General features: G+C 44.6%; 1 protein-coding gene across 2 annotated transcripts; it reads right to left on the reverse strand.

Annotated features, from left to right (window-relative positions):
• Window positions 1-2,431: 2,431 nt before the first annotated feature.
• On the reverse strand, window positions 2,432-22,026 carry LOC133425068 (insulin receptor substrate 2-like). 2 transcript variants are annotated; one of them, XM_061715729.1, is made up of 4 exons: window positions 21,368-22,026; window positions 16,977-19,009; window positions 15,501-15,994; window positions 2,432-3,570 (listed from the first exon to the last, which is right to left on the reverse strand). In XM_061715729.1, exons 1-4 carry the CDS (start codon window positions 21,878-21,880, stop codon window positions 3,566-3,568), a joined length of 3,045 nt encoding a protein of 1,014 aa, XP_061571713.1. In that variant the 5' UTR covers window positions 21,881-22,026; the 3' UTR covers window positions 2,432-3,565. The 2 variants fall into 2 exon arrangements, with proteins under 2 accessions (XP_061571713.1, XP_061571711.1); XM_061715727.1 differs by having other exon boundaries at window positions 15,501-15,997.
• Between the last annotated feature and the right edge of the window lie 252 nt (window positions 22,027-22,278).

Here is a 22,278-nt window from a genome sequence, read left to right on the forward strand (position 1 = left end):
TTTTTTCTCAAAATTGTACTTCAACATTGATCTCGAAATTTCGACTTTTTTCTCGAAGTGCATAATGAAAAAAAAAATCTTCCTCCTCTAAAATATTATTTTTATTTTTCTCCTGCCTGGCCCTAATACTCTTCCGTATGTCTCAGGCTGAATGACAAACATGACAAACTTTTAAAGTCTTTAAATAAATTCATTTATTTCTGCTATTCATAATTAATACAGACAAAAGCAAAACTTGACTACCAGAATTTATAAATCATCATAATTATCTCTCGTGAACATCACAATAAGCGGTATAGTGGACTATGTACAATGGAAGACAGACACATTCAGACCAATTGATCCGTGATCGATCAGCGATCCGTCCGCAGACGCGTGTGGGAGAAGCATCTTCAGACAGCCATGAGAAACAAAACACTTGGCAGAAAGAGAAATGTACAAAGAGCAAAAAGAAAAAAAAAAAAAGACTCCTGCTTATCACACACCAAAAAGAGAAGCAATGTTACATTTGGTTCCACGGTTGTAAACTAGGTTTTATTCATGTCACTATTGCATATGCCATAAGGTAAAGTGTGTCAACAAGGCAAAGAGATCGCTATAATAAAATAAACAAGATTTCTTTTTTTTTCTCCATATAATCAGAATTTGAGGGGAGAATCATTTTCACTGTACAGCCCCCCGAAACCCCCCCCTTTAAAAATCTGTAGCCAAAGTCTTTACACAGGAATATCGCTGCAGGTCCGCTAACTACGTATACTCAATAGATTCTCTCTTTTATATGTACACAATATACACATTCAGATCTTTAAAGATAAATAGATACCATAACTTAGTGTGGTACGACTCCAATATTATTAAATACTTTTCCAGACTCTGTTAAATCGGCGGCGTTCCCACCAGCTCCGCGATACATTCAGACATGTTCAATTTGTACAATCTACTTGACGCTAAAGGGGTCGGGAGCCAGCTGGAGGCGGCACCGAGGCCACGGTCGGCATGGCAACAGTGCTCCGACCGCTCTGGCGGCCATCTTGGAGGTTAGGCGTTGAAACTGACCGGAAGTTTAGCGGGGCGTCGTTTATTCCCGACCAAAGAAACACCATGTAACTTGGACATTAGAGGTGAATTAAAAAAGGAAAATGCAGAATTTTAAGCCAGCTTACAGGTGCTAATGCTACCTAGCATGAGCTTAACGCTAATGGATATAAACTACAAATATTAGCAGGTTAGATGCTAGGTTTACTAGTAAGATGCTACATGTGAACAAAGTCAACCTGAAGACATTTGTTTTAACTTCTAAACGACAGACTGACACATGTTCCTCTTTTAGCTATTTTGGCTATTCAATTCAATAAAAACAACGGTATTTGTCACAAGGGGGTAGGACTAGAAAAGTTTTTTGAAACTTCATCCTACACCCTTTCAAAGAGGAAATATTTATCTACATATAGATTTGTCTCTTTAATTTGCTTTGTTTTGCTTATGGTTTTATTTTGTTTTTTCGGTATATACATTTTATGTATTCTGATTATTTTTTTGTTTTTGTTTTAACCTGTTTGAATAAATAATTAAATGAAAATGAAAAAGGGGGCAATTTAGAACTGCTGCCACCTCACTTGGTTTGACAATTTCTACAAAATATTAATAGAGAATGGGTTGCCAGGTCTATTGGCTTACTTTTATGACTTTTATGACCTTGTGCTACACCTGTAGCATCACCTCCGTGTTCCATACAGTAGTACTACAAGATAGTTACATGGTCCTGCTTTGACTAGCGATATCACACCCGTCTCTAAAAGTAGTATTTAGTGATGCACCGAAATGAAAATTTGTGGCCGAAACCGAAACTAATAATAAACATTTGGCCGAATACCGAACAATACCGAACATGGTTCTTCGCAGTTTTTAATTTATTTTGCCAATTTTTTCACCATTGCATAAATCAAATAAATTTGATTTAGGCATGCTTTTCAAAGAAAAAAATCTTTTACAAAATTACAAGGTAGAAAATATTTATTGAACATAAAAAAACTGAACATTTTTTAATTTCCCATCATTATGTTGTTTTGGTTCCACCTCCTGGTGAATGTTAGGTAAAATTCTTATGTGGTTACTTTTTGGTTGGCCAACAATTTACAACGCCGTTATTAATTGTTCGGTTTTTTCCCCACTTATTCCACCGAACAAAAGTGTTTTTTTGCCATTTTCGCCCGAACAATTCCGGTTACCGAACAATCGGTGCATCACTAGTAGTATTATGTATTTACGCTCTGATTTTACCTTCCAGACCAGTGACTCGGCAGTAAACCTCCATGATGGTGCCAGAGGTGGCCCCGGGCCTTTCGTGCAACGCCGCTACGCGCACTTTTCCCAATTACTTCAGCCCCTATTCCCCGAAACCCTCTCCACCCTGGCCCCGTAACCCGGACAGGTTCTGTTGGCCCCACCCCCCCAAGACAGGTGTACAGTCAAGCGATATCCCAGCGCGACGGCCGCCGCTAGCTCGGCGGGCCGCAGGTTTGAAGGTAGGAGTGTGTGAGGTCTTGTGGCTCGACGGCTGAGGAACTGTGGGAGGTACCGCGCCCGCTTCGTAGGGTACGTGTTTCCAAAAAACTACACATGCATAACGCTAAAATCGACATTTAGAAATATATCTTTGTGAGTCTAAAGCTTTGAACTGGACAAAAATAAAAGGGTTAGACTGGATAGGAAATCATTAAGAAAATACTTTAACATTAATAGAATAAATCAGATCTCACATAGAGCCACTTTTTTCTACATTTCTAAAATAAAATATTTTAAAATGGTAAACTAGACATTTTTCTTTCCACAAGAGAATAACTATATAGAGATGTAGCCCCGAACAAACATACTGTAGTAAATATTTACCTCTTCTTTTATAGAAAACATAAGGACAGTATACAGATTAAGGCATCGGGTCGGTCTCATCAGACATTCAGCATCCCAAAATAAATAACATATCTATTGTAAAATATTTTATATATATATATATATATATATATATATATATATATATATATATACCTCGGTATCTTGCGTCCCTAGGCCACTGAGCAGATTTCATTGTTCACTGGCGTACTAGTTATTGGACTTTGTCTCAGAAACACACACTCGCACGGACGTGAACCCTCCCTCAAGTAAATAAATAGTATCTGGGTACCATTAGAGCTCTGTTATTGTCTGTATCTCTGCTTCTGTGCTTGTGCCAGAATTTAGGTCACAGGAGAAATGGCCTCTCAAAGTGCAGGAAACGTGAGACGTACCAGCACACACACTCACACACAGAAACACACACTCAAACACACGTCCTGCCTTTAGCAAATCCACTCCATGCATAGATGGTGACCAGCATATTTCCTGTGTGTGCGAGTGTGTGTGGGAGTGTGTGGGAGTGTGTGCGTGTGTGAGCATTTGCGATGCTGACAGTCCAGACAGTCTTTTCGGGCCACAGGCCCCGGCGGCGGGGCCAAGTGTTTTTTTGTTTTTATACTTTTTCGCAGCAGCAGGTCAGTGAGGACGCCGAGCTGGAGAACAGATCAGTTCTTCAGTCTGGAAAAGATGACAAGAAAGGAAAAGAGCACGTTAATGGAAACATTCTGCATTTTCACCACTTTCACCTCAGATTTCTTATAGATGATAAAACATTTAGCAACAGTGGAGCAGACAACTGGGCTTTAGAAATATGGGAATGACTCATATCTAATATGTTCAAGATCCGATGTGAGTAATATCTCTTTAGCAGCAGCTGGACCTGCACCAGCCGAGGTTAAGGGGGGGGTTCTGTAGTCAGAATTAAACCCAGGACGCTCAAACTGGGACAGGAATCGTAACAGGGACAACTTCTTCATGGAGTCTCTCGTGTCACGCTGCCATTACAGCGACGGACCCGGTAGGATTCACTGACTTCACAAACAAGGGGGGGGGGGGGGGATAACTGCTATTGAACAACAACAATTCATCCAAGATGGAGACTTGATGCCAGTTTTTAAAGGAAGACAAAAGAAAAAAAAAAAAAAAAAAAAAAACGATTTTCCGATTCTATATCGATTCTCATATTAATTTCCTAAAAATCGATTTGTATGTCTAAAGATCGATTTTTTTTTTCCATTATTACTTTTTTGCCTGGTGAACTTTAATCCCAATAGTCGCCTCATTGAATTCACACATGAGCTTTTGCAATTTCCTTCTTTTTTTGCACTTTAAATGGATATTGAAAGGCATATTTGAGTTGTTTATTTCTTAGTTATTTATTTAATACAAATAACTTTTGGAATTTCTTTGTTTATACCCAAAAAAGGAATGTTTTGTTGGACACGAGAATAACTGGTGCCATGTTTTGCCTTTAAATTTGTTTAAAAGTATAAAAACATTAAAGTTTTCAGTTATCATTGTTTGAAATACTTTCCTGGGGTTAAATTTGCATAAAATGCTAAAAAGCTAATTCTCAAAAATTTAAAACAGAAAAACAGAAAATGGAAAAAATAGAAACGGAATCTGTTAAAAAATAAAAATGATTTCATCCATCTCTGTTTGCTGCCCTGGATCTGTTTGGTAATTCTGCCCCACGATGTTTCTGCTAATGGCAGCATCATTAGCTGTCAATACTTGCTGTTGAATCTCAATATAATACTAGTAGTAATATGTTGCATGACTACAGTCATATAATTCAGGCAACAGCTCAAAGAGTTTTTTCAAAGTCAGTTTTAATAACACTAACCCAAATCATTATCGAATCGAATCTTGAGATTCTGAATCTTGAGAATCAGAATCGAATCGATTCTTGACATTTGAATCGATCCCCAGCCCTGGTCAAAAGTGTGAAATCAGGAACCCCCCCCAGGTAGAGGAATAAAAGTGTAAAGGTAAGTGGTTTTCCAGCAGGATCGTCTTCACCGCAGCTTGTGGTCCGTTCTCACAAACAACACTGGAGCCAATTAGGTGGACCAGTGAGACTCGGCGGTGACGGGGGCCGAGGGAACACGGTGTTCCTGCACGGTGGACCCACTCACAGATCCCACCGCTGCTAATGAGAGCCCCGCTCTTAAATACCAGGAACGGGGAGTTCTGCACACAACGGGGGGGTTATTATTCCTACGCAAAAACAAGTTGCAGTGGAAAAAGAGCCCACATGTGTTCCGGGCCTCCCGAGGTGACGCCAGCACATACAACACACACGTATGTGCGCGGGGGGAGGGGTCGCCAGGCTCTTCTGCAATGGCTGCAATTGCATAATCTGGGATGCAGAGCGATGGAGGGGGGTGGGCTGGTGCCAGGCTGTTGCCATGGACACGCGCTGCATACTGAAGGATGAGCAACAAGCAGCATCTGGGACGTGATACATCCAGAGGAGCCATGCAGCAGCAGATGCTGATCACTACTTGTGCTTTTATGGGGTTTTCGTCACGTGCCTCAACCAGCGGAGGCAGAGCAGGCTGGGGGAAGGGAAGGGAGGGGCGGGGCCTCGCTGGAGACGGGGAGAAGCTACTGGTTCGGAGGAGGGCAGCGTCCTGGCTGCTGCAGATGTGTGAGCCACCAGTGTCTGTGGGCCTCCATCACGGAAGATGGAGTCAAATCTAACGGAATAAGTACAAAAAATGGGTGTAAAAAAGTAGGGCTGGGTATCGATTCAAATGTCAAGAATCGATTCGATTCCGATTCTTAATATTCAGAATCGATTATCATGATTCGATATTGATTTGGCTTAGTTTTATTTAAAATGTTTTTTGGGCTGTTGCCTGAATTATATGACTGTAAAATAACTAGTGAAATAATAATTTCACAATAATTATTGTGAAATAACTAAGAAATAAATTACTCAAACAGGCCTTTCAATATCCATTTAAAGTGCAAAAAAGAAATAAATTGCAACAGTTCATGCAGTAAACAAATCATTTTAGCTTATCTAATTTATTCTGTCACCACGCACACATATTGCCATGAAGCACCTGGCATTTTTCAGAAGTTTCATGACAAACTGTGTGTCCGACTACTGGGATTTAAGTTCACCTGGCGAAAATGATTTAAAAAAAAAATTCAAAAAATAATAATAAAAAAAATAAAAATTCAAAAAATAATAAAAAAAAATAATAAAAAAATCGATCTTTAGACATAAGAATCGATTTTTAGGAATTAATATGAGAATCGATTTAGAATCGGAAAATCGATTTTTTTCAACACAGGCCTATATAAAAGAGCAAGCTAGGCAGGTGACCCCAGAGGGGTCTGCCTTCAAGCACGGCCGTGTCTAGTTCCTGAGAAGTTGCCGTTTCTGCACCCGACACATACGAAGAAGAGATGTCTTTAGACTCTTTAAAGAAAATCGATTAAACTTCTTAAAAAGTCGATTTATTTGAGGGGCCCAACTCCATATTACTACAATGACCCAGCTTCCTCGTCCCTAACTGTCCATCTTGCAGCATTCTCTGTATCTGTGAAGAACTTTTCTTCGTGTGTGTGTGATTTATTTATCTTTTGGTTGTTTTGCACAATAGTTATCTCTTTGATACGACGGAGTATTAGGGCCAAACTAAGACAAAAAAAATTGGAAATTACGAGAATAAAGTCATAATATAATGAGAATAAAGTCGTAAAATTGCGAGAATAAAGTCGTAAAATTACGAGAATAAAGTCGTAAAATTACGAGAATAAAGTCGTAAAATTACGAGAATAAAGTCGTAATGTTGCGAGAATAAAGTCGTAATATTATGAGAATATAATTTATGAGAACTCTAACAGGAAGAGCTTCTTCTCCCTGTGTTAAAATGAGGAATATTGAGCATCTTGTGAAGTTATATTTATATATTTATAATATATTACGACTTTATTCTCGTAATATTATGACTTTATTCTCGTAATTTTACGACTTTATTCTCGTAATTTTACGACTTTATTCTCATTACAATATGACTTTATTCTCGTAGTTTTACGACTTTATTCTCGTAATATTATGACTTTATTCTCGTAATTTTACGACTTTATTCTCGTAATATTATGACTTTATTCTCGTAATTTTACGACTTTATTCTCGTAATATTATGACTTTATTCTCGTAATTTTACGACTTTATTCTCGTAATATTATGACTTTATTCTCGTAATTTTACGACTTTATTCTCGTAATATTATGACTTTATTCTCGTAATTTTACGACTTTATTCTCATTACAATATGACTTTATTCTCGTAATTTCCTTTTTTTGTTTTTTTGTTTGGCCCTAATACTCCGTCGTACTTTGATTCACTCTGACCGGAAAAAAATGGAAGCTAAACAAAGTATCAACTAGCGCTCTCGGGGGGTAAATCCTGGGGCCAAGAGTAGAGCCGTGAAGGCGTGGTTTAAAGGGAAGCTGTTGTACTCTCTCTCCGCGGTATGTGGACCTGAACATCTCTCAGAAATGTCTAAGAGCTCAGGAGACGCCGTCAGGGACTTCAAACGGTCCTAGGAAGAGATTTGTAGCTGGGGGCACCTGGTGTTACATATCCCCAGCTGCTGCCGAACGTGGAGTCGACTCTCCCTGATCGGACCCCCCCCCCCCACCTCCACCTCCCGTCTAATCTCGCTCAGAGAGGCGGTAATCTCATCTAGAGCCGTGGCTGGTTAAACGTGGGGAACGCTGGCCACGCAGTTATCTAGCAGCTAGCGCTCCTGTCTGGAACATCCCGGCCTACTTTAGCCCCCCCTTCGCCTGCCTGAGCCACACACACACACACACACACACACACACACACACACACACACACACACACACACACACACACACACACACACACACACACACACACACACACACACACACACACACACACACACACACACACACACACACACACACACACACACACACACACAGCTTGGAAACTCTGACACAGGAGCCTTTGGGGTTACGTGGGTGTTTGTTCTCGTGTATCAAGTAACGCAGCATTTCTGGATTCCGCCCCTGGGTTATACGCCCCCCCCCCCCCCCGTACGTTAGCCCCCGTTGCCGCAGCGACCAGGCTGACGGAAACACTCAGGTGTCACCTTCACCTGTACTTCCACAGCAGGAACACACAGGACCCCTGGGGGGCGAGCAAGTGCACCGCCCCCCCGCTAGGGCTGGGCGATATATCAAGATTTTAATATATATCGATATATTTTCAAACGCGATATGGTACGAGACAATATCGTTTATATCGATATAGCTTTTCTTTTTTTTAATGATTTTGATATAGCTTATTTTGTGACAAATTGACTTGAATGTTTTATTTGAGATTTGCACAAATGTTTTGTTATTTGCACAACTGTCAACCTCAGTGGAAAAGTCTGCCTGTTACTGTCTACATTGTATTAATTGCACAGTGTATTTTAATGTAATTGTTATGCAGGAAAGGGATATTTGTTTTATTTTATTCAAGAAGCATTTTTTTTCTATATATTTTCTATATATCAGTTTATTTTTATTTCATTTATTTTATACATTTTGATATTGTGCAGACCTCTGTTAATAAAGGAACCTGTGTGACATTTGGCACGAGGCTTTGTATTAAAACTGACTGTTTTTTTAAGGGTTTGCCTCAGAAAAACATGAAGCTAACAGAGATGCTAACAGAGATGCTATGCTATAATGCTTTGGGGGAAACCCCAATTATGGCACAGAAAAAATATCGATATATATCGAGTATCGCCATTCAGCTAGAAAATATCGAGATATGACTTTTGGTCCATATCGCCCAGCCCTACCCCCCGCCGTGACTTCCACGCCGGTGAGGGACCGGGGTGGCAGTAAGGGGAAGCAGGATCTGAGTAGATGGCCGCGGCCGCCTCTAATCTGCCTCACACGCACGACCCTGATGGTCGCGCTCGCCGGGGGCAGATGGCGGCTGTCATTAGCGGAGGGGGGGCGGGGGGGGGGGAGCAGGTACGGAGGGCCGCTAAAGGGAGAACGTATGCGTGCTGATTAAGGATGGGCGATATTTTATCGTTCATGATATACCGTCAAAACAATTCCCCACGGTAAGAATTTGTCATCTCGAGGTAAAAACGATAAATTCCCGTTGATGACGTTTTTGTGTAAAGCTGATTTATGGTTCTGGTGTTAAATCCACGCACAACGTACGTGAAGGAAGGAAGGAAGGAAGGAAGGAAGGAAGGAAGGAAGGAAGGAAGGAAGGAAGGAAGGAAGGAAGGAAGGAAAGAAGGAAGGAAGGAAGGAAGGAAATGAGCCAGAAAGAAAGAAAGCCTGAAAGAAAGAAAGAAAGAAATGAGCCTAAAACGAAAGAAAGAAAGAAAGAAAGAGCCTGAAAGAAACGAAGAAAGAAAGAAATGAGCCTATAAAGAAAGAAAGAAAAAAATTTGCCTAAAATGAAAGAAAGAAAGAATTCTTTCAAAAAACAAAAGAAAGAAAGAAAGAAAGAAATGAGCCTAGAAAGAAAGAAAGAAAGAAAGAAAGAAAAAAATGAGCCTAAAACGAAAGAAAGAAATTAGCCTAAAATGAAAGAAAGAAAGAAAGAAAGAGACTGAAAGAAAGAAAGAAAGGAGCCTAAAACAAAAGAAAGAAAGAGCCTGAAAGAAAGAAATTAGCCTAAAATGAAAGAAAGAAAGAATTCTTTCAAAAAACAAAAGAAAACAAAAGAAAGAAAGAAAGAAAGAAAGAAAGAAAGAAATGAGCCTAGAAAGAAAGAAAGAAAGAAAGAAAGAAAGAAAGAAAGAAAGAAAGAAAGAAAGAAAGAAAGAAAGAAAGAAAGAAAGAAAGAAAGAAAGAAAGAAAGAAAGAAAGAAAGAAAGAAAGAAAGAAAGAAAGAAAGAAAGAAAGATAGATTCCCGTTGATGATGTTTTTGTATTGGTATTTTTTTTATCGTTATCGGGATAAATGCCAGAAATGATCTTATTTAGTCCATACCGCCCGTCCCTAGAGCTGATGTGTGCACGAGATGAACAATCACATCACTACGGCAGATGTGCGAGCGCTGTGGGCTGCTCACTGCCCGCTGGGGTCAGATGAAGGGGGGGTGGAACCAGAGACGGCTGACGGCTAATCCGGGCACGGAACAGAACATCCACCTGGCTGAGTGGCGAGGACATCAGCTCCTCCCCACGAGTCAGCTGGGGAGTAAACAAACTCCTGACCCCTACGATGACTTCATGGGGGGGGGGGGGGGGACACGACACATGTAGTTTTTAGACTCAATGACAGACTCTGTCATCGCATCCATTTATGCTCCCACTCATGAACACGCCACAAGGGGAAAACAACTTTTAAAGGGAAAGAAAAGAAAACTGAAATGTACAAGTTTTAGTGTAACCTGCAAAGGTCCAAAAATTTGGAATGAGCTTGGTAGTTGCTATAAAAGAGTCTGGATCTCTCTCAATTTAAAAAAAAAGACTAAAACAAAAATTGTTATTAAATTATGTCTCTTATTAAATTTTTTATTTACCAATACCTGATGTATTATTTTTATAAGAATATATTTGTATCTAGGAAATCTCTGTTTTTTTTTTTTTTTCTTATTTAGGTTATAAGGTTATTATACTGTATGTATATGTATTATATGTGTAATTTATAGTTTTTTTTTTCTTATTTAGGTTATAAGGTTATTATACTGTATGTATATGTATTATATGTGTAATTTATAGTTTTTTTTTCTTATTTAGGTTATAAGGTTATTATACTGTATGTATATGTATTATATGTGTAATTTATAGTTTTTTTTCCTTATTTAGGTTATAAGGTTATTATACTGTATGTATATGTATTATATGTGTAATTTATAGGTTTTTTTTTCTTATTTAGGTTATAAGGTTATTATACTGTATGTATCTGTATTATATGTGTAATTTATAGTTGTTCTGCTGTGTGACTGGGCCCTTATTCATAAGCTACAGTAGCTTCTGGGGATTCCCGTTTTACAAACCTCGATTGATTATTATCTGTATTTGTGTTTTTTAATTATTTGTAAATAAACTCTAAACTAAACACAGACCAGATCCAGAACCGGTACCCGTACCGGCGCCCTGAAAACAGCACCTGGAGGGTCTGGCGGCGCACGAGGGCGGCGCCACGGGGATCCACGCGGAACGTGACCACGTGTGCACGCCCACGCACTGTACTCTGACCCCCCCCTCGATCCGAGCAGTAAACAAACCTCCCACTCCGGACGCGGCTCGGCCCACAATGCATCTTGCTCAGCGGGCCTCGGCAGTGAGTTTGTTGTTGTTGCTTTTGAAAGTCAGAGCCCGCCCCCCCCTCCCCGTCTCTGCTGGGGAAGTGAGCAGCCTAACGAGGCAGAAGGGCAGCGCAGCGCACGTGCACTCCGGTGCTGGCCCCTCCCACGGACGGACAGCAGCGGAGCAAAACAACAGCGGCTACTCCACGTCTCCCTCCGAGCAGCTCCTGTCAGTGCAGCTGCAACTGCTGGGAAAGTGCACGACGCGCGTGCATGCATGTGTTTACTTCCCTCCCCGTCAACCACAAGCCTTCTTAGTCTGGTACCGCGGTGGAAACACCAGCCCAGTGGAACCCCGGCCGTGCACGTTGGGAGCAGGATCCCGACCGAGCTAAGCAAGCTCCTCTGGGAGCAGCCAGTCCATCCTGGGGTTGTGGGGGGGAGGGATGGGCGATATTTTAACGTACACGATATACCGTCAAAATTTTTTTGGAAGAATTTGTCATCTCGCGTTTTTTTTTTTTTTTTACACGTTTTTGTGTAAACAATTTATGGTTCTGCGTTTAATCAATGCATAACGTACGTGAAGGAAGGAAGGAAGGAAGGAAAGAAGGAAGGAAGAAAGAAAGATATGAGCCAGAAAGAAAGAAAGAAATGAGCCTGAAAGAAAGAAAGAAAGAAAAAAAGAAAGAAATGAGCCTGAAAGAAAGAAAGAAAGAAAAAAAGAAAGAAATGAGCCTGAAAGAAAGAAAGAAAGAAAGAAAAAAAGAAAGAAATGAGCCTGAAAGAAAGAAAGAAAGAAAGAAAGAAAGAAAAAAAGAAAGAAATGAGCCTGAAAGAAAGAAAGAAAGAAAGAAAGAAAGAAATGAGCCTGAAAGAAAGAAAGAAAGAAATGAGCCTGAAAGAAAGAAAGAAAGAAATGAGCCTGAAAGAAAGAAAGAAATGAGCCTGAAAGAAAGAAAAGAAAGAAAGAAAGAAAGAAAGAAAGAAAAAAAGAAAGAAATGAGCCTGAAAGAAAGAAAGAAAGAAAGAAAGAAAGAAATGAGCCTGAAAGAAAGAAAGAAAGAAAGAAAGAAAGAAAGAAATGAGCCTGAAAGAAAGAAAGAAAGAAAGAAAGAAAGAAAGAAAGAAAGAAAGAAAGAAAGAAAGAAAGAAAGAAAGAAAGAAAGAAAGAAAGAAAGAAAGAAAGAAAGAAAGAAAGAAAGAAAGAAAGAAAGAAAGATTCCCGTTGATGAGGTGTTAGTTGAATTGGTATTTTTTCTATCGTCATTTTTATCGTTATTGGGATAAATGCCAGAAATTATCGTGATAAATGTTTTAATCCATACCGCCCATCCCTAGTGGGGGGGCCTTCTCTGCATTCCAGCTTGTGCACAAACAAGTGCACAAACACAAACGACTCAGGTGTTTTTTTTCTGCCCCCCCCCCCTCTCAAACACAGGGGCTTTGTGGGAAATACAAGCCTGTTTTGGGCCCGTGGCTGAGACAAACAGGCCTCTCTCACAGAACCTCTTCAAAGCCCCTGCCAGGAATGCGGGCCGTGACCTCCAGTTACCTGACGGTCACAGCCCCCCTCACCAGCAGTGGGCCTCACATGTCGGGGGTCCGGCTCAACCCCCACCCGGCCGCTACGTGCCGAGGAGCACGTGTGAGCCGGGACAGAGGGTTCAACTTAGCTTTAAAGTCAACACTGGCGTCGACCCCCCCGACCCCCAACCCCCCCCGTCCCGGGGAGACCTGTTTACACCGTCTGCCTGCCTGCGCCGGCAGCTCTGTTGTGTCCGCTGGGATATTCTGGGATGTATTGATCGCAGCACGAGGGGAGTACGGGGTCACATTGATGTGCAACACATCCTGATGCCCATCCGCCCCCCCGGCCCTCAGCGACACTACCGCCGAGTGGAGGACTCCACTGCTGAACCTACTTCACCAGATACCGGAGGAAACCCCGATGCTACGGCCGCCGGTGGCACAGTGGGTTAAGCAAGCGGCTCATGTAGTAAGGCTACAGTTCTCCTGCAGCGGTCGCAGGTACGAATCCCGGCCTGCGCACCTTTGCACCTGCATGTAGAAAAATCGATTTCCCAATTCTAAATCGATTCTCATATTAATTCCTAAAAATCGATTCATATGTCTAAAGATCGATTTTTTTTTCTTCTTTTATTTATTTATGTATTATTTTTTTTACAACTTTTGGTTATTTTTTTGTTTATCCCCAAAAAAGGAATGTTTTGTTGGACATGAGAATAACTGGTGACATGTTTTTTCCATTAAATATGTTTAAAGGTATGAAAACATTAAAGTGTTAGGTTATAATTGCATAAATTGTCTATATTTCATTACTTTATGTACTGGCTTGGGGTTACATTTGCAAAAAATGCTAAAAACCAAATGCTCAAAAATGAAAAACCAAAATAGATCAAAAATGGAACAAATAAAAACGGATGTGGGAAAAATTAAAACTGATTTCATACGTCCTCTGTTTGCTGCCCTGGATCTGTTTGATAATTCTGCCCCACGATGTTTCTGAAAGCAGTTATATCAGCATTCTGGGAGCTGATTGGTCCTTACTGCATCATTAGCTGCCAATACTTGCTGTTGAATCTCAATATGATACTAGTAGTAATATGCAGAACTACAGTCATATAATTCATGCAACAGCTCAAAAAACAGTTTTAATAACAATAACCCAAATCAATATCGGAATCGAATCGAATTAAATCTTGATAATCGTTTCTGAATCTTAAGAATCGGAATCGAATCGATTGTTGACATTTGAATCGATCCCCAGCCCTAGCTGCATGTCATCCCCATTCTCTCTCTCTACCCCCTTCCTGTCTGCAACTTGAATAAAGGGCCACTAGAGCCCCAAAAAATTCCTTAAAAAAAAAAAAAAAAAAGAAAACAATCGATGCTTTCTGGGAGCCGGCCGGCGGCGGCGTTGTTAAAGACACGAGCGGGGCAGGAGCGGCGCAGCAGCGCACCATCCAGCTCGGCCACGGCGCTTGTTTACCTCCAGCACTCGGCCCGCTCACGTTCCGCGCCAGCCTTGTGCTGCGTTCACACGTTGTGGAAAAGAGCAGGATCGCGGTGCGCTGAGGGGAAACCTAGCGGATGACTCAAACCCCTCTCTTTTCTTTGGACGGAGCACAAAGGGACCCCGCGGTTTGAGGGGGAGGTAGCGTGAACCCCCCAGCGTGGCGACTGCTGAAGCCCACAGAACGTCTTTGCAGTCGAGAAAGTGCTGGAGAGAAATGCTTCCATCTGTGAGGCAGACCCAACTTTTTCATGACCCTATCTTTCTAACCAAAGGATAAGAAATAATAAATCACCATAACACACAGACGTTCACGAATATGCCTTAAGATGCAGTTAAAATAAATAAGGGTTAATAATAACACCCTGGATACCGATATCATCCCAAAGTCTGACCATAAGGAGGAGGAACCAACGCTACTTCATTTCCATCCCTTATGAAGAATGCAAGAAGAGGAGGTCAAGGAACTACACAGTGCCAGATCCACCTGGCCCGTTCAATGGCCATGTCTGGCCCATGTATCTGATAGAGCTGGGTATCGATTCAAATGTCAAGAATCGATTCGATTCTGATTCTTAAGATTCAGAATCGATTATCACCATTTGATTCGATCCGATATTGATTTGGGTTAGTGTTGCCTGGATTATATGACTGTAAAATAACTATTGAAATAATAATTTCACGATAATTATTGTGAAATAACTAATAAATAACTCAAATAGGCATTTCAATATCCATTTAAAGTGCAAAAAAAGAAAGAAATTGCAACAGCTCAAGCAGTAAACAAATTATTTTAGCTTGTCTGATTTATTCTGTCACCAGACACAGCTTGCCATGAAGCACCCGGTATTTTTCAGGTATTTCATGACAAACCGTGTCCGATAACAGAGAAACCAAACAAGCTATAGTAAATATAGATAATATGAACTTCATTGAACTAATATAACATTTAGAAATTTAAGCTGAAATGTCCAGCATTTTCTCTAAAGAAAAGTTCATTTAGTTTAGGAGTTTTCAAAACTACTGGGACTACTGGGATTAAAGTTCACTAGGCAAAAATGTAATGATGAAAAAAAAAAAAAAAAAAAAAAAAAAAAAATATATATATATATATATTTTTTGAATAATAAAAAAAAAAAATATTTTAAAAAAAAAATCGATCTTTAGGAATCAATATGAGAATCGATTTAGAATCAGAAAATCTTCAACACAGGCCTAGTATCTGAAACACTGTAACTCCTTCACTCCTCCCCTGACTAAGTGTGTCAGCAGAACCCGCAGCTTTACTTGACCCGGCTCACCTTTGGCGGTGGTGGCAGCCTCCTTGAAGCCCAGGCAGACGTAGGGCTGGTGTAATCCGTTGATGCCGCCCTTGCAGCTGCTGGCGGGTTTGAAGCCCACCAGGTCTCCGCACTTCTCCACCTCCCGGTTCTCCAGCAGGTTCAAGGCGATGTAGTTCAGGCCGCCGGCGTAGCCCAGGGGGGGCTGCCGGCTCAGCGGGCTGCCGTACTCCTCGTCCGAGCCCTCGCTGCTCCGGGACGAGATGTTCTCCACCGAGCTGGGCCTCCGGACCGCCTCGCCGCGGGCGAACGAGGGGAAGACCGGCGTCACCGTGGCGGTGGAGGAGAAGGTCTCCGAGCTGTGGCGCCGCCGGCCCTGCGGGTTGGCCCTGATCACCTTGGCCGAGCAGTCCGGGTCCACCGTGGGGGAGGAGGAGGCGCCGAGTCGGAACACCCCGATGGGTGGGGGGACGCCCGGGTCCTCCAGAGGAGCCGGCCTTTCCCTGGTGCTGGGGCTGCTGGGAGACAGGACACACACCGTTACACACTCTCACTACTGCAGCTGCAGAACAGAACACAAGACTAGGAATGGGCGATATTTTACCGTACACGATAAACCGTCAAAACAATTCCCCACAGTAAGAATTTGTCATCCCGCGGTAAAAACGATAAATTCACGTTGATGACGTTTTTGTGTAAAGCCAGATTTAAGGAAGGAAGGATATGAGCAAGAAAGAAAGAAAGAAAGAAAGAAATGAGCCAGAAAGAAAGAAAGAAAGAAAGAAAGAAAGAAAGAAAGAAAGAAAGAAAGAAAGAAAAAGAAATGAGCCTGAAAGAAAGAAAGAAAGAAAGAAGGAAATGAGCCAGAAAGAAAGAAAGAAAGAAAGAAAGAAATGACCCAGAAAGAAAGAAAGAAAGAAAGAAAGAAAGAAAGGAGCCAGAAAGAAAGAAGGAAATGAGCCAGAAAGAAGGAAAGAAAGAAAGAAAGGAGCCAGAAAGAAGGAAAGAAAGAAATGAGCCAGAAAGAAAGAAAGAAAGAAATGAGCCAGAAAGAAAGAAAGAAAGAAATGAGCCAGAAAGAAAGAAAGAAAGAAATCAGCCAGAAAGAAAAGAAAGAAAGAAAGAAAGAAAGAAAGAAAGAAAGAAAGAAAGAAATGAGCCAGAAAGAAAAGAAAGAAAGAAAGAAAGAAAGAAAGAAAGAAATGAGCCAGAAAGAAAAGAAAGAAAGAAATGAGCCAGAAAGAAAGAAAGAAATGAGCCAGAAAGAAAGAAAGAAATGAGCCAGAAAGAAAGAAAGAAATGAGCCAGAAAGAAAGAAAAAAGAAAGAAAGAAAGAAAGAAAGAAAGAAAGAAAGAAAGAAAGAAAGAAAGAAAGAAAGAAAGAAAGAAAGAAAGAAAGAAAGAAAGAAAGAAAGAAAGAAAGAAAGAACTGCTTGATGCCTCTCCATCAATCAATCAATCAATCAATCAATCAATCAATCAATCAGTGTGTTGTACCTGGTTGTGTTGTGAGGGACGAGCTGTGGCGGCGAGCTGGTCATGCCAAACGTCATCTCCGTGTAGTCGTCGCTGAGGCCCGGGGCGTCGCCCCCTTCAGGGCGGGAGCAGGACTCTGGGAGGGGGTCCAGGCGCTCGGCGGGGGGGCCGGCCCCCTTGGGCGAGCGTGCACCCAACTCCAGGTTAATGTATTCCGACAGGGACATCCTCACCGGGCCCCCGGCAGACCCTAGAGACGAGGACGGGCTCCCCGTGGACAGGGAGGGGGGCGAGGCCCTGCTGAAGTCGATGTTGATGTACTCGCCGGGGCTGCGGGGCTCCCCTGAGGGCGGGTGCTCCGTCATGCTGGGGAGGGTCTTCAAGGTGTCCAGGGACAGCCGGTTGGGCCGGCCCAGCCTCCCCCGGTAGGACAGGGTCTCGGCCCGGGCGTGTCTGGCCGGGGCGGGGGCTGAGGGGCTCAGGTGTGAGGACGGGCCCCCCCCCGGCTGCATCACTGCGTAGTAGTCCGACTCGCCCCTTTGCCGGGAGCTCTGGGGGCTCATGAGCACGTACTGGCTGTCGTCGGTCTGAGGTTTGGTGGGGGGGCCGGCCGGGCACGCCGCCCGGGCCGGGGCAGGCTCCCCGGCCAGGAGGCCCAGGTAGCAGTCAGGGGGGGTTTTCCCAGGGGACATGTTCATGTAGTCCCCCTGTCTGTCGGGGCTCTCCATGGAGGACTTGCCGCACCACATCCTCATGTAGCCGGCGTCCTCCAGCGAGCTGCTGCAGGGGGAGCTGGTCTTGTAACCGCCGCCGCCCGCCTGCGGGTGCACCCGGGGGTTAACGATCTGCTTGGGGGCCGACACGCACGAGGGGCTCATGGCTACGTAGTTGTCTGCCCTCCCGGAGGGCGGCGCCACGCCCGGCGTCATGGGCATGTAGCCTTCGTCGGCCAGGTTGCTGCTGGAGCTCCGGGACGAGCCGATCTCCACGTCCCCGTAGTCCTCGGGGTAGCAGACCCGCGGCGAGGCGGAGCCTTGGTGGCCCCGGGCCATCCTCATGAGCGTGTACTCGTCCAGGGAGGCCGAGGACAGCGGCGCCACCACCCGCTGCTGCCGCGGCGTGGTCAGGGAGTGCGTGCGCTTCCTGTAATGCTTGTCCAGGGCCGAGCCGGCCTCCATGACGGTGTAGCCGGCGGGGTCGCCGTGGTCCCGGGACGGCGGCGTGCTGGACAGGGAGTCGGGGGTGTCGCTGCGGGCCAGGGACAGGCACCGCTCCCCCGGGCTGGAGCCGTACTCGTCACAGAGCGGGAAGCCGGCGTCGCCCAGGGACCCGGACATGGAGGCGCTGCAGCTGAAGGGCCGGCCGGCCCGGTCGGGTCCCCCCCGGGGGGACGTGCTGAGGGGGCTGCAGCCGGCCGGGGGGGACCGGGACACGGGCATGGAGCGGCTGTGCTGCAGGTTGGCCTCCAGCAGGCGGCAGGTGCGGCCGCTGCTGACGGTGTGTGAGCGGCTGAGGGGCGGCCCCGCGTGGGGGGGGCTGGTGGGGCTCCCGCTCACCGACAGGGACACGGGCCGGCTCACCCCGCCGTCGCCCTCGCTGGCCGTCCTGACCCGGCCGGGCGCGAAAGACGCCGCCGCGCTGTCGGTGCGGGAGCGCCGCGGCAGGCCCGTCTGGCTGGGGGGGAGCTGGTGCAGGTGGTGGTGGCGGCGCTGGGGCACCGAGATGGGGTTGGTGCTGGCCGACTGGCTCTTGCTCCGGGGCCGGAACTCGGCCAGCTCCTTCAGGGCCCTCATGGCCTCCAGGATGGTCTCGTGGATGTTCTGCGCCACCACCAGGTCCTCGGCCTGCATCCAGAACTCCCCGGGGCCCGTCACCGCCGAGCGCCCCACCTCCATGAAGAAGAAGGAGTCCGAGTGGCCGCAGCGGCGGATGTTGAGCAGCTGCAGGGTGACGGCCGCCGTGGAGGAGTTGAGCTTGACGAAGCTGAGAGTCCGGCTGGCCAGGCAGAGCCGGGTCACCCCGGCCAGGTTCCTCTGGCCGCCCAGGCCACGCCCCTTTAGGGAAGGCAAGGCAAGTTTATTTATATAGCACAATTCAAAACAAGGTAATTCAAAGTGCTTTACATTGACATTAAAAGTGGCAAGACATAATTAGACAGTAAATAACAAATAAGATTGAAAAAATTAAGAGAATACAGCAGGTAAGTATTTAATTTAGGAGTACGCTTCAGTAAACAGTAATGTTTTTAGGCCTGATTTGAAGGAGCTGACAGTTGGAGCAGACCTCAGGTCTACAGGAAGTTTGTTCCACCGGTGAGGAGCAGAATAACTGAACTCTGCCTCACCTTGCTTGGTTCTGGTTCTTGGGAACCACAACAAACCAGATCCAGATGAACCTCAGGGGTCTGGGAGCTTCATAGGAACTAACAGATCCAGCATGTATTTTGGTCCAAGACCATTCAGGTTTTTGTAGACCAGCAGTAAGATTTTAAACTCTATCCTTTGACTCACTGGAAGCCAGTGTAGTGATTTCATGACTGGTGTAATGTGGTCCAGTTTCCTGGTGTTTGTAAGGACTCTGGCGGCAGCGTTCTGGATCAGCTGCAGCTGCCTGATTGATTTCTTGTTAAGGCCTGTAAAGATGCCATTGCAATAATCCAACCTACTGAAAATGAATGCATGAATACGTTTTTCCATGTCTTGTTTAGAGAGAATCCTCTTAATTCTAGCAATGTTTTTAGGTGGTAGTAGGCAGATTTAGTGATAAACTTTAGATGGCTGTTGAAGTTCAAGTCTGAGTCAATAATTACACCAAGATTTCTGGCTTGATTTGTAGCTGTCAATGACATGGAGCCAAGGTGAGCGCTGATCTTTTCCCTTTCATTTTTAGGGCCAGAAATGATCACCTCTGTCTTTTCTGCATTTAGCTGGAGAAAATTCTGGCACATCCACTCATTGATTTGGTGAATACAGTTACTCAATGAGAGTAGGGGACTGTAGTCATGTGGTGACGCTGAAATATAGAGCTGAGTGTCATCCGCATAAGTATGGTAATAAATGTTATGATGTTCCATAATCTGAGCTAGCGGTAGCATATAGATGTTGAATAGAAGCGGTCCGAGAATAAACCCTTGAGGAACCCCACGTGATCTTGGTTCTCTCAGACTCATGGTTTCCAATTGACACAAAAAAGGCCCCTATCTTGCAAGTAAGATTTAAACCATTGAAGCACAGTGCCGGTAAGTCCCACCCACTTTTCTAATCTGCTGAGTAGAATGTTATGATCAACTGTGTCGAATGCAGCACTGAGATCCAGTAATACCAGAACAGAGGATTTGCCTGCATAATTATTCAGATGAATATGGCGGTGGTGTTTTCATGCGTTTTGGCCGTTCGTTTACATGAAAACGGAGCTCAAAGTCACCAAAAACGATCATCTGAAAACTCCGGCCAAAGTGGAGATTTTCAAAAACTCAGTTTTCACGTTTGCTTTTAAACGGAGGGAAACGGAGATTTCGGCTAAAGTCACACTTAAAAGTAACTCCACTTCTGTCACTCCAAACGAAAGACTCTCGTTCCGTCTTGGAAGTAAAGCCTGAATTATGGTCCCGCGTTAAATCGACGCAGAGCCTACGGCGTAGGGTACGCGGTAGAGCTGGGCAATTATGGACAAAAATAAAATCCCGATTTTTTTCTCTGAAAAGCCGATTTTCAATTTAGATTTTTTTGGTAAAACTACAAAAGACAATGGAATAAATTGTTTCAAATATTGTATCTTTATTTTTAAAGAAAAATAGCAAACAAATTTCCCTATTGAGAATGAAGTGCAATTGAAAGATACTGTAAACCCTCTTTGAGTTTAGTAAAGTGACAACATTTACAATTTTCTTGACCAAACTAAGATGACTAGACGGGCTCTGTCTGTAATGCAGCCAGCTGCAAAAAAGGAAAATCGATTTTCCGATTTTCCTTTTTTTAACATCGATTGTGATTAATAAATCCAATTTATATTTAAAATCGATTAATCGCACAGCCCTAGTACGCGGCGATGCGCGCCGTACGGTGTGCGTCGCCGCGTACACCTACGCCGTAAGCTCTGCGTTGGTTTAACGCGGAACCATAAATCAGCCTTAACTGGAAGTTACACGTCACATGTCATTTGTTGATGTTTTTTCCAGGATTCTGATTGGCTGGCATGACGTTAACAGCCTATTTATGCGGATTCGTGTAAACGAAGAGATTTTGAAAACAATCTCATGTAAACGATGGAATTTCTCAAAACGTAGAGGGGGAAATATCCGTTTTTGCTATGTCTAAACGGGGCCTGAAATGCGTTAAAAAGGTTGTTTTGCATCATAAAAGCATGCATTTGCTGGAAAACGACCTTTCCAAAGATTCTCCAAAAATGATCACCTTTAGGGTCACCTGCCACACCTCCCGGAAGCTGCTGGAGCTCGCCCCCGCCGGGGGGGCACTCGCCTCCTCGAAGCCCACCAGCGAGGACGTGCAGGCGGGCAGCGCGCCCCTGCTCTTCCCCTCGTTCACGGCCTCGGTCAGCACCGAGAACCAGCTGTCCTGCTCGGGCTCGCTGTCCGCGGCCACGGCGAAGTACTCGTCCTTGGTGTACAGCGCCACCAGGTGCCGGTGCTTGGCGTCGGCGCGCTTGTTGACGCACAGGCAGGAGTCCAGCGGGAGCGCGCGGCGCGGCCCCGCGGCGGAGGAGGACTGGGACCCGGACTGGGACTGCTGGGACTGGGACTGGGACTTGCTCCGCCACTTCTTCTCGCTCTCGTAGTACTCGAGCCGCGCGGGGGCGCGCTCCGTGGCGGCGCGCAGCACGAAGAAGCGCCGGTGTCCGTGCTTCTGCTTGCGCAGGTAGCCGCACTTCAGGACGCCGCCGTCGGCGGGGGTCCCGGGGGTCCCCATTGCTGTTGCTGCTCTCAAAGCTCGGAAACTCCACTTAAAAATAAAAAAGGAAAAGAAAAGTCACGGTAAAAACCCCTGAAAGTGACCCGTTGGCGGCGTGTATCGCGGAGAGCGGGACCGGAGACTGATCAGTCCCGGAGAAAAACAACATGTGACGCCGCTGCTCTAACAGCAGAAGAAAACACAGTCACGGGGGGGCGGGGTTTCCCGCAGGGGCAGTGCCTGTCCGTCACAAGGCTAACTCGCTTCCCATTGGTCGGCTCCCTCATTCAAAAGGAGCCGAGCCACGCCCCCTCGCCTCCCAGCGGGTCTACAGTCTACAGCAGTGGTTCCCAACCTTTTTTCCTTGGGGCCCCCCTACTTGATTATGATTATTTGATTATTGATTATGATTATTG

Source organism: Cololabis saira, chromosome 24 (genome assembly GCF_033807715.1).
Source record: "Cololabis saira isolate AMF1-May2022 chromosome 24, fColSai1.1, whole genome shotgun sequence".
NCBI lineage: Eukaryota > Metazoa > Chordata > Actinopteri > Beloniformes > Belonidae > Cololabis > Cololabis saira.